Source organism: Carcharhinus amblyrhynchos, chromosome X, assembly GCF_965287045.1.
Source record: "Carcharhinus amblyrhynchos chromosome X, sCarAmb.v2.hapA, whole genome shotgun sequence".
Classification (NCBI taxonomy): domain Eukaryota; kingdom Metazoa; phylum Chordata; class Chondrichthyes; order Carcharhiniformes; family Carcharhinidae; genus Carcharhinus; species Carcharhinus amblyrhynchos.
The window spans coordinates 15,227,295-15,239,564 of NC_137359.1; the positions used below are offsets into that span (position 1 = coordinate 15,227,295).

The following is a 12,270-nucleotide window of genomic DNA, read 5'->3' on the forward strand; positions in this document are numbered from 1 at the left end:
AGAGTGTCTGTGGACCTTCCCCAGCATCCCCATAGTCTGCTCCCTAAAGCAAGAGTTCTGGTCGTCCCAACCATTTCACCGTTTCCCAATACACATGACAATCAATCAAATCAAATCAACGAATTTGGCAGTAGGTAAGGACAGCAATCCATCTGATTTTTGCCCCGACCTCACCCATGGGGCAAGCTGTATTTTCCCCATTTCTGTCCTCGCTTGCATTCCTTGTTACAGACCACGAATATGATCTTGGATCTTCAAGTTTGCAGAGTTCAGTACGTTATACCAGATGGTGCTTCTGTCCCTGGTGGCTTGGTTTATTCTTCATTTTTGTTCTAATATTCAGATAAAATCTCCCCGTCCTTTGGCCAGGCCAAACATATCAGTTCAGGAGCTCACACCCAGACCTCCATCTATATCACTCTCATCAGCCATTATAAAGAAGGCATGCATTTTGCTAGCGTCTCAAGTCTCTTGAGATAAGTTTGACAGCATTTCACAAACATTTGATTCCTTTGAAGAGCAGCAGCTGTGATGCAGACAAACGTGACAGCCATTTTGCACACAGCAAGATCCCACAACAGCGATGAGATGATTGACCAATCAATGGGGTTTTCCACTGCACACATCGATGGAGGAATGGCAGCCAGGACACTGGGGAAACTCTCTGCCCTGCTTCAGATGGCACTTTGGGTTCACATCCATGTCTGGACGGAAGGACAGAACCCCGTGAGAGTGCAGCACTCCCTCAGTGCTGCCCTAACGTGTCAGCCCGGGTTGCATTCTCAAATCCTGGGAGGGGGGTCCTTGGGAAGGGAGAGTGTTCCCAAACCGAACCAAGCTGACACATTCGGAATGCACGAGAATGGTGCAGGTGACACTTTTTGGCCTCTTCTCCTACCTTGCTCCATTCCATCATGCCTCTCGCCTGAGATTTGGGGATCAGAAAAGAACGTGAGGTTTGTGGGCGAAGCTGGCGTGTTGTGCCATTGAGCGCGTACATTGCATTGAAGTCCTGATATCGGGCGGGCTGAAGGTGTCAACTAAAAGGCAATGGCTTCCCAATGTATGAGGAGCGGGGAAAGGAGAATGAAATGACCTCAACAAGTATGAGCTCCTTGACTGAGGTAATGATTACTTGCCCAATCAGAGAGTCTCACTATATATATTGAGGAGTGCCAGGGCTACTGACCCTGAAGCACTCTTAGGAATGGAATTGGGTTTGTAAATAAAGGGAATCTGGTGAAGGGGCACTCGGCCACTAAGGAGTTACTTCACTGGTGAGCCTCTTGAGTACGAGTTCCCTGATTGAGGGACTGATTGCCTGCCCACTATATATATGTGTATATATGAGTGTCAGGGCTGCTGACACTCTGGACTCTGACTGTGTAGCTGAAGCACTCTTAGGAGTGGAGATAGGCTTGAAAATAAAGCTGGGACAAATGGGATCAAAGGTTATGGGGAGAAAGCAGGATTAGGATATTGAGTTGGATGATCAACCACGATCATAATGAATGGTGCAGCAGGCTCGAAGGGCCAAATGGCCTCCTCCTGCTCCTATCTTCTATATTTCTATGTTTCTAAATCTGGGGAAGGGACATCAGCCTCTGAGGAGTTATTCCAGGGAACATAAGTGGAAGAACACCAGTGTTTTCTGTTTGGACTGAAGCCATATTTAAACAGGGTTAGGTGCATTGGCCAGGCAAAATTGCCCCTTAGTGTCCCAGGATGTGTAGGCTAAAGGGATTAGCAGGGTAAATGTGTGGGGTTATGGGGGTGGGCTTGTTGTTGGTGCAGACTCGAGGGGCTGAATGGCCTCCTTCTGCACCGTAGAGTTGTGATGTTTCTATATCAGCTACTCGCTAACTCAGGAAACGACCTCTGGGACGAGGAAGGCCGAAAAGAGAGAAGTACGATTGAAATGAGGAATTCGGAAACAACAGAGACAGCCACGAATTTGACACTGAGCATTCACAAAGAACATGCAAGGGATGGCTTGGGAAATACAATGAATTAGATTACTTTTCTCATCAAAAATATCGGAATATCTTTACTGATACGAGTTAAACCCAAAAATGTTCATTATGTTCGATATTCAAATCATTGATATTAACATTTGAATAGGGAGATATAATGGGCATGGGAAAAACCCACAAAAATAGGGCAATAGCTTCCGTCTTGGCAAAATCAATCACACCACCTTTCTGGAAGTTGGTAAGCCACAATCAAATGCTCTGCATCCCCTCAATCTTTTGCCGCTCAATTGTCATCTTTTATTTGCCCTCCAAGGAACAGAATTTCACGCCGAATCTCTGTCAAAACCATCACCCACAAAGAACACCTTTCGAGGAGGAGCTATTCACTGTGGTTGGGGAAATCCCTTGGAGCTGTCCCTTAGCAGAGTCGGAAGTCCTGTTTAGCTGTCTAAACGGGACTTCTGTCCCGCTTTCTGTGGCAGCCCAGAGGAATTCCCTAGCCTCAGCCTCCGCTGGAACGGGGAGATGTCGATCGGGGAGAATCAAACACCTTGGGTACACTGTATCAGTTTCGAGCACTCACAGGTTCAGCTAGCAGCGATGTTACACGGAAAGTAAAGCTCCTTCTGTGCTGCCCCAACAATGCGATTATGCGCACCTTACAGAGAACAACACTGACTATTTTCCATCTCTTGCCAGCTTGACACCAATTGAGGGCAGTAGACCACGTGCCCAACGGGCATGGAATCCTGAAAAGCCTTGACAGAAGGGGCAAGGAGTGAAGGGCAAAGAAAAAAGAATGGTGGTTTCAGGGGGTTGCGTGGGGGGGTGTGGTGGGGAAGACTTATTTGCATCGCTTGGATTCCAATCCAGGTTTCAGATGCCAATGCCCACAGCACGCCAATCATATTGCCAGGACACCGTTCCATTGAGTATTTTGAGCACATATCCAAAGGGGACGAACAGGTCCAGGCAGCGGGCGATTGGAGGGGGGCACCACATCCCACGCCATTGTCTGCCCATCTACCGTGGCTGTGTTCCTTTATCTATAGAGTGAGCACATGGAATCTGTGGGCACCCTTTAAGGTCTTCTGTGCCCGATGGGCACCTTGGGGACCAAGCTGCCTTGGCGACCCTGGGGACTGGGCTGCCTTAGCGACACTGGGACCGGGGCTGCCTTGGCGACACTGGGACCTGGGCTGCCTTCGCGACACTGGGGACCAGGCTGCCTTAGCGACCCTGGGGACGGGGATGTCTTAGTGACACTGGGACCGGGGTCCCTTAGCGACCCTCTTTGCCATATTCTGGTTTGAATTCCAAGATTCAGAGGCAATTTGGATTTTCATTTCAGGCACTGCCCCTTGAATTGGTTGCCCCTTTAATTTGCCCCTCAGCTGCTCAGATTTATTTTATTTATTTGTTTGGCCAAAAAATAACCAGCAGGACAGGTAAAAATGATATGAACAGGGATAGCCAGGACATTGGGCAGAGTGGGAGTGGGGCTACGAGACTTAATGAGTCAGTATAACTAGGGGATAGCTGGGACACTGGGCAGAGTGGTGGGGGGGGTGCTACGAAACTGAGTGAGTCAGTATGAATAGGGGATAGCTGGGACACTGGGCAGAGTGGGGGGGGTGGCTACGAGACTGAATGAGTCAGTATAAATCGGGGATAGCCGGGACACTGGGCAGAGTGGGGGGGGGGGGGGGTGCTACGAGACTGAATGAGTCAGTATAACTAGGGGATAGCTGGGACACTGGGCAGAATGGTGGGGGGGTGCTACGAGACTGAGTGAGTCAGTATGAATAGGGGATAGCTGAGACACTGGGCAGAGTGGGAGGGGGGCTACGAGACTGAGTGAGTCAGTATGAATAGGGGATAGCTGAGACACTGGGCAGAGTGGGAGGGAGGCTACGAGACTGAATGAGTCAACAATCAGTGTCAATAAAGAAAAGCTCTGAGTTCTGGTTTCGAATTCACCAATGGTTTTTAACAATGTTAGGTTCTTTTGTTCCACAACCCAGTCCTCAAATGTACATTTTTAATCTAACTTGAATGGTGGTTTGCCTAAAAGACTGCAAATATTCTCTTTACTGGTTGAAAAATATTGCAAATTTATTCCTGAAGCAGAGGAAGCTACGGGTTTTAATCCGGGGGCCATAAGAGCAATCCTTATTACTTGTGCCCACTGAGTAATGATTGAAATACATTGTCAGGCATTTTACCGTATACTACAGTGGTGCACCAAGCCAATAAGGAACAATATCCTTGCGCCAGTTCATCGAGTTTAATCGCTGCATTCGATCACTACCTTAGCGATGTAAACACAGGGAACCGACAGAGTTCCTGGTCTCAAACAGCAGAACATAAGCATGAAAGGTAAAGGCACCTTCAGGTTTCCTGGGCCAAGTCCTTTCTTTTATTCATTCATGGGACCAGGGCATTGCTGGCTGGCCAGCATTTATTGCACATCCCTAACTGCCCCTTGAGAAGGTGGTGGTGAGCTGCCATCTTGAATCCACTGCAGTCCACGTGGTGTAGGTGCATCCACAGTGCTGTTAGGGAGGGAGTTCCAGGATTGTTATTGGACAGCAGTCAGTCCGTGTGGTGTAGGTACACCCACAGTGCTGTTAGGGAGGGGATTCCAGGATTGTTATTGGACATCAGTCAGTCCATGTGGTGTAGGTACACCCACAGTGCAGTTAGGGAGGGAGTTCCAGGATTGTTATTGGACATCAGTCAGTCCGTGTGGTGTAGGTACATCCACAGTGCTGTTAGGGAGGGAGTTCCAGGATTGTTATTGGACATCAGTCAGTCCGTGTGGTGTAGGTACATCCACAGTGCTGTTAGGGAGGGAGTTCCAGGGTTTTGACCCAGTGACTGCAAAGGACCAGCCAATATATTTTCAAGTCAGGATGGTGAGTGGCTTGGAGGGGAACTTGCAGGTGGTGGTGTTCCCAGGTATCTGCTGCCCTTGTCCTTCTAGATGGAAGTGGTGGTGGGTTTGGAAGGTGCTGTCTAAGGAGCCTTGGTGAGTTGCTGCAGTGCATCTTGTAGGTGGTACACACGGCTGCTACTGAGCGTCGGTGGTGGAGGGAGTGAATGTTTGTGGATGGGGGGCCAATCAAGCGGGGCTGCTTTGTCCTGGATGGTGTTGAGCTTCTTGAGTGTTGTTGGAGCTGCACCCATCCAGGCAAGTGGGGAGTATTCCATCACACTCCTGACTTGTGCCTTGTAGATGGTGGACAGGCTTTGGGGGAGTCAGGAGGTGACTTACTCACTGCAGGATTCCCAGCCTCTGACCTGCTCCGGTAGCCACTGTGTTTATATGGCTGGGTTCAGTTCAGTTTCTGGTCAATGGTAACCCCCAGGATGTTGACAGTGGCTGCCTCAATTCATTTTTACTCCAGTCATGTGACAAAAGAGGTTTTGCCTCAGCGGAAATCAGTTCCTGCTTGCCATCAGCTGTAGTGGTGTAACAGATATAACAGAGAGGGCATCTGCAAGAAGACCTTCGAGAAGAGGATGGTGGACATTTCCCAGGAATTACACCTCGACTGCAACGAACTACAGCTCAAAAAAGACCCCAGACGACACCATGGATTTTTGCCCTTTTTATCTCTTTAATTGGGGAGGCGGTGGCGTAGTGGTATTATAGCTAGACTATTAATCCAGAAACTCAGCTAATGTTCTGGGGGACCCGGGTTCGAATCCTGCCACGGCAGCTTTGAATTCAATAAAAAACATCTGGAATTAAGAATCTACTGATGACCGTGAAACCATTGTCGGAAAATCCCATCTGGCTCATTAATGTCCCTTTAGGGAAGGAAATCTGCTGTCCTTATCCGGTCTGGCCTCCAGAGCCACAGCAATGTGGTTGACTCTTAATTTCCCTCAGGCAACTAGGGATAGGCAATAAATGCTGGCTAGTGACCCACCAATGAATTAAAAAAAAATTGACTGTTGTCTATTGATGCTAAAATGCTGCCAGTACTTGGAGCTCCGCAAAGCCTAACTTGTCCCATACAGAACTGGCAATGTAACTTGGGCCTTCCACATTCTGAAGGCCTATACCTGAAGCATAAAACAATGTCCTCCAAGTCCGGCCGGAATGCCAAAAGGAAACAATCGAGCAAAACAACATCTTTAAACCCTTGGTCTTGGAATTATGCTGGGAAATATGAGGGGACAAATGGCTAATACACTTGGCTTAAATTCCTTCAGACATGCCATCTCAAACAGGCACATTGGCGAAAACAACAGCGATAGGAATTTAAAATCAATGTATTAAGCATCGCCCAACAGCAGTAATTTCAACAGGGTTCACACGAGGCTGACGAGAATCAGCGTAGAATGTTCTGAAAGTAAAACGCGCTATCTACACCAGTCCCACTGTGACGGGGCTTTACAATCCTTGTTCGAGTGTGATCTTGTCCATAGATAGTGCAAAACCAACATCCATCAAAACAATTTCCGTTCATGCATTATGCTGGACATAATTAAAGAGACAGTATCCTTTATCATTCCAATCAGTTGAGAATCCATTCTTCTTCAAGCGTCTTCAGACTAAAATACACAGCTTACTTGCTTTGGTGGTCAAAACTTTGCCAAAAGTCGAAACATTTTGCATTTCTTTACATAGATTCCTGACAGTGCAGAAAGAGGCAATTTGGCCCATCAAGTCTATACAGACCACAATCATATTCAGGCCCTATTCCTGTAACCCTCATTTACCCTGCTAATCTCCCTGACATTAGGGTCAATTTAGCATGGCCAATCCCCCTAACCTACACATCTTTGGACACGAAGGGACAATTTACCATGGCCAATCCACCTATCCTGCACATCTTTGTACATTAAGGGACTATTTAGTATGGCCAATCCACTTAACCTGGACATCTCTGGACATTAAAGGGGCAATTTAGCATGGCTAATCCACCTAAACTATGCATCTTTGGCCACTAAGGGGCAATTTAGCATGGCCAATCCCCCTAACCTCCACATCTTTGGACGCTAAGGGGAAATTTAGCACAGCCAATCCACCCAATGGCGAAACAATGGCCTTTTGAACCAGATCATCCCATTGCCCCCGCCCTCCCCAATGAAACAGAACTTTTTCCAGAAACAAATAACAAGGATACTGTCTGTTTAGATCAGTGCAAAAAATGCTATTGTTTAATCGATGTATAAATGACTTCCCATGCTGCATGCATCACACTTGAAGCATCGATAAGGCTGTGTCGGCATGCCAGCTCTACAGATATAGACCTGAAGGTACATGTGCTCACTGGATGAGGGGGTTGGGGGGAGTGTTAGAGAGAGTGAGGGGAGTTAAATGCTGGTTAGCAGGTGCTCAGAAAATGCCTTAGAATGTAACCATGTACTCAGCCCAAAATCTTTTCCACCCAATTTGGAATTCAATCGATTCCTTCAATCGTGGATTACCACAGGAAGAAATACATCTGAGAAGAGTGGGGGAACTGATCTCAGCTGGAGTGAAATTGCAGTGTCGCGTTTGCAGTAAATTGAGTAATTTTGCATTCCCAGTGAGGGCCACCATTAAGAAGGATTGGGGTTGCCCCGGAGCGTCAATTCTCTTAACGGTACTTCATCTGAGAATGGGTGACTCCACCCGGGAGTTTCCAATCACCGAGTTTAACCATTGACCGCTCCCTTAACAGATGCATGTCCGCTAAGGCGTCACTCGCAAATCATTCCATGTTCAAAGGGGGTGCGCGTTTTGCCTCCATCCCCAACGCGGGCTTGCGAGGGAACAAAGCTCGGCCTGTACGATCGACCGAGCCCACTAGCAAGAGGGGAGGAGAGTCAGCCCACAGTCCAAAGCCATTTTTTTTTAAATGCTTTGCGGGAGTGGAGGGGGGGCCATGTTGTTTATATATGTGAGCTACGCAAGAGATCATTTCCCTTAGGTGGAAAAGAGTTCCGGTTTCCAAGATTACTCATCCTAGGTCATTTTCAGAAGGGGATTTTATTTTGGGGTTGGTGGGGGGGGGGGGGGGGTTCCCAATTCAGCATGGTCACTAGGAGGTAAGAATTTGGAGAAGTGCGTGTAATTTCCAGTGCACAAACAAACTCCCATTCCTAAACGGCATCCCCTGACAGGAAGGGCGGCATACATTAAATGCAGAGAGATTAGACCGCCATGCCTAAACTGATCTACTTATTGACTTCCTTACACTGTCATCAGTAGCTGCCTTATCTATTATCACCTCAGGCAGTAGGCGTCCGCCGGGGAGGTTGGCTCCTGGACCCCCGATTAGCGAGACTACACCGTTGCAGTCCACTGTGCTGTTCCGCTTCACGTTGACGGGGAGAACGGGGAACATTTTCGACGACTTGCTGGGCTGGCTGTAGCCGCTGTAACTATTCCTGCGGTTGGGCTCCCGGTTGGGGACGAACAGGGAGTTCTTGCGGTTGCCGTCCGTCTCTTCCACTGTGCTGTGTTCGTCATCGGCGAACTCGGTCTCCGAGCCAGGCTCCTTGCGGTCTCGGATGCTGGAGATGCTACTTTTGCTGTCGAATCTGGTTAGGTTCGGGGACCCCAGGATGCTCAGTTGAGACTGCAAAACAAAAACAGTCGCACTTCCTTTAACCCAAAACTATAATTTTGACTCACAAATATCAGTGACATGGTTTCAAGGTCAAGTTTGCCTTGCTCCAGATGAGGTACCGAAAAGCTGGGGAATGTAAGCTTTGTTACCAACTGATATCTTCAACACACAGAATCACAGAATCCTGACAGTGCAGAAGGAGGCCATTCAGCCCATCAAATCTGCACCAACTTTCAGAGAGATCACCTTACCCAGACCCTGTCCCCACAACCCCATACATTTCCCATGGTCAATCCACCTAACCTAAACATCTTTGGAAACTAAGGGGTAATTTAGCATGGCCAATCCACCTAACCTGCACATCTTTGGAAACTAAGGGGTAATTTAGCATGGCCAATCCCCTAACCTACAATCCATCTAACCTACACTTATTTGGACCGTGGGAGGAAACCGGAGCACCCAGAGGAAACCCATGCAGACTAGGGGAGAATGTGCAAACTTCATCCAAGGCCGGAATAGTAGCAGGCGAGACACGGACCACGCAAAGGTCCGTTGACCTCAGGTGGGATTTTCCGGCCTTGGAGCAAGCGTGGCTGGAAAGCCCCCACTCAGTAACGATGACCATGACAACTCTCTACGATTGTCGGAAAAACCCATCTGGTTCACTAATGCCCCTTTAGGGAAATCTGCCGTCCTTACCCGATCTGGCCTGCATGGGACTCCAGAGCCACAGCAACGTGGTTGACTCTTAAATGCCCTCGGGCAACTTGGGATGGGCAATAAATGCTGGTCAGCTGGCAATGCTGAATGAATAAAAGAAACACCTTGGGTGGGGTGGGGTGTTCTCCTGTCCTGCCCACCATGGGAATCGGAGCACCTGGAAGAAAGGTCCAGTGACCTCATGCGGGAGTTTGGGATGAACGTGGCTGGAGAACCCCGCCCCACATGCGACACAGCAAAACACCCTGAACAAAAAGAAATTACCGTACCTGGTTCATGGAGTATTTCATCAGATGCCGGCCACGTTTACTGATTCCATTGTCCGATTCAGATTTCAAGATCTTCTCATGGTCGCCTTTCTCCTCTCCTTCCGAATGTCCCCTCGTCTGTTTCCGCTTTCTCCGCCTGTTCCTCCTCTCCTTCGCACTCTTGGAGCTGAGCTTGGACAGCTCAGACGAGCTTTGCGACATCCTTCCTTCTTCATCTTCATCGAGTGCATCTTCCGAGACTGTCCCTGCTGAGGTGGCAGCCGCAGCAGCCAGCTGGTCAATGCAGAGAGAGAAAAACAAAGGTCAAGGTTCAATTTCACCCAAGACGGTCACACTAATTGCATGGCGTGCGTGTCCAAAGATGCACAGGTTAGAGGGATTGGCTGTGCTAAATTACCCCTTAGTGTCCAAAGATGTGTAGTTTAGGTGGATTGGCCATGCTAAACTGTCCCTTAGTGTCCAAAGATGTGCAGGTTAGGTGGATTGGCCATGCTAAATTGTCCCTTAGTGTCCAAAGATGTGTAGGTTAGGGTGGATTGGCCATGCTAAATTGTCCCTTAGTGTCTAAAGATGTGTCAGTTAGGTGGATTGGCCATGCTAAATTGTCCCTTAGTGTCTAAAGATGTGTCAGTTAGGTGGATTGGCCATGCTAAATTGTCCCTTAGTGTCCAAAGATGTGCAGGTTAGGTGGATTGGCCATGCTAAATTGTCCCTTAGTGTCTAAAGATGTGTCAGTTAGGTGGATTGGCCATGCTAAATTGTCCCTTAGTGTCCAAAGATGTGCAGGTTAGATGGATTGGCCATGCTAAATTGTCCCTTAGTGTCCAAAAATGTGCAACCTAAGATGCTATGTTATGAGTCAGTGCAGACTCGATGGGTGAAATGGCTTCGTTCTGTCCTGCAGAGATTCTATGATTGATACCCTGGGCAGAGGAACAATAAACCATTTTATTATGCGTTTGGCTGCCAAAATTGCGAAGTGTAACTGAATTTTCAGACCAGAAAAATGCATTCCAATGATTACTTCAATCAAGAAAGTTTCAGTTCAGTCTGCTTTTGAGAAGCAGATCCTTTCACCCCAACTCCAGCCATTTAAAGAAACCAGTTGGGGCTGGGTGAAAAATTTCTCTTGGTTGTTTTCGCTGGAGTGGCGGAGGCTGCGGGGAGACCTGATCCAAGTCTATAAAATGTTGAGAGGCATCGATAAGGTTGACAGTCAGAATCTTTTTCCCAGAGTTGAAATGTCTAATACTAGGGGTCATGCACTTGAGGTGGCCGGGGGGGGCGGGGAGGGGGGAGTCCAAAAGGAGATGCGAGGGGCAAGTTTTTTTTTTACATAGAGACTGGTAAATTAAAACTAGAGGGCATATCTCAAACTCGAGGGCATAGGTTTAAGGTGAGAGGGGAGAAATACAAAAGGATCCAGAGGGACAATTTTTTCCACACAGAGCATGGTGAGTGTCTGAAACAAGCTGCCAGAGGCAGTGATAGAGGCAGGTATAATTTTGTCTTTTAAAAAAGCACTTAGTTACATGGGTAATATGCGCTAAATGCAGGCAATTGGGACTAGCTTAGTGATAAAATCTGGGTGGCCTGAACAAGTTGGGCCAAAGGGCCTGTTTCCATGCTGTAAACCTCTATGACTCTAGGGGCAGGATTTTACAACCTTGCTCGGGCGACACCGTAAAATCCCGCCCAAAGGCCAACAGAGATTTCCGTTCTGTGAGCCTCGCCTGCCCCGGAAAATTCCGGCCGAGGTGCCTGGAATGCGCTGCCAGGGATGGTGGTGGAGTCAGATACAATAAGGGTGCTTAAGGGGCTTTTATATCAGCGCATGAATATGTAAGGAATAGAGGGATATGAAGCAAGGGCAGGCAGAAGAGATTTGTTTAATTTAGCATCATGTTTGGCACAACATAGTGGGCCGAAGGACCTGTTCCTGTGCTGTAATGGGCCGAAGGACCTGTTCCTGTGCTGTAATGGGCCGAAGGACCTGTTCCTGTGCTGTAATGGGCCGAAGGACCTGTTCCTGTGCTGTAATGGGCCGAAGGACCTGTTCCTGTGCTGCATTGTTCTATGTTTTATTGTGAACCCATTGTGAAAGGAGAGGTTTGCATTGTTGCAAACGGTTACTGCCCAGGGTCACTGTGTCTCCTTTTAAGGCCTGACCTCTTGAGTGGCCCACCCTTAGGTAAAGATAGAAACAATTCCATACCAGAGCATCCTCCTGCTGCTTCTTCAGTTGTTCCAACATCTGTTTAAACTCCTGTTCTTTCTGCTCAGCTTCCTCCAGGGTCGCTTGGTTTTGTTCCTCGTAGGCCATGGCGACAACAGCCAGGATCAGGTTCACCAGGTAAAACGAACCCACGAAGATCACAAGGACGAAGAAGATCATGTACGTTTTCCCTGCTGCTCTCAATGTCTGCAAAAGACACAGATTGTTTGGACAATTTTAAGTGCAACTTGTTACAATGGCGAGGTTCACGCCATTATTACACTTTTGGACTGTGCCTTTAAATTTAGGGGGGTCAGGTGACCTGTTCAATCTGCAGAGCTTTGACTTTGACATATCAAAGGAAGACTCAGATCATTTCACTCAGATGTACGGCACAGTGGCACAGTGGTTAGCACTGCTGCCTCACAGCGCCAGGGACCCAGGTTCAATTCCCAACTTGGGTCACTGTCTGTGTGGGTTTCCTCCGGGTGCTCCAGTTTCCTCCCACACTCCAAAGATGT

The 12,270-nt window shown here is 48.1% G+C and overlaps 1 protein-coding gene across 1 annotated transcript in view; it reads right to left on the reverse strand.

Annotated features, from left to right (window-relative positions):
• LOC145361834 (sodium channel protein type 8 subunit alpha-like) overlaps positions 1-12,270 on the reverse strand; it is a 191,579-nt gene that overhangs the window by 69,083 nt on the left and 110,226 nt on the right. Inside the window, exons 11-13 of the mRNA XM_080217785.1 lie at positions 11,750-11,956; positions 9,535-9,807; positions 8,171-8,554 (exon numbers count right to left, since the gene is read on the reverse strand). Coding sequence (XP_080073911.1) covers positions 8,171-8,554; positions 9,535-9,807; positions 11,750-11,956 — 864 coding nt within the window. The remainder of the gene's footprint in view (positions 1-8,170; positions 8,555-9,534; positions 9,808-11,749; positions 11,957-12,270) is intronic.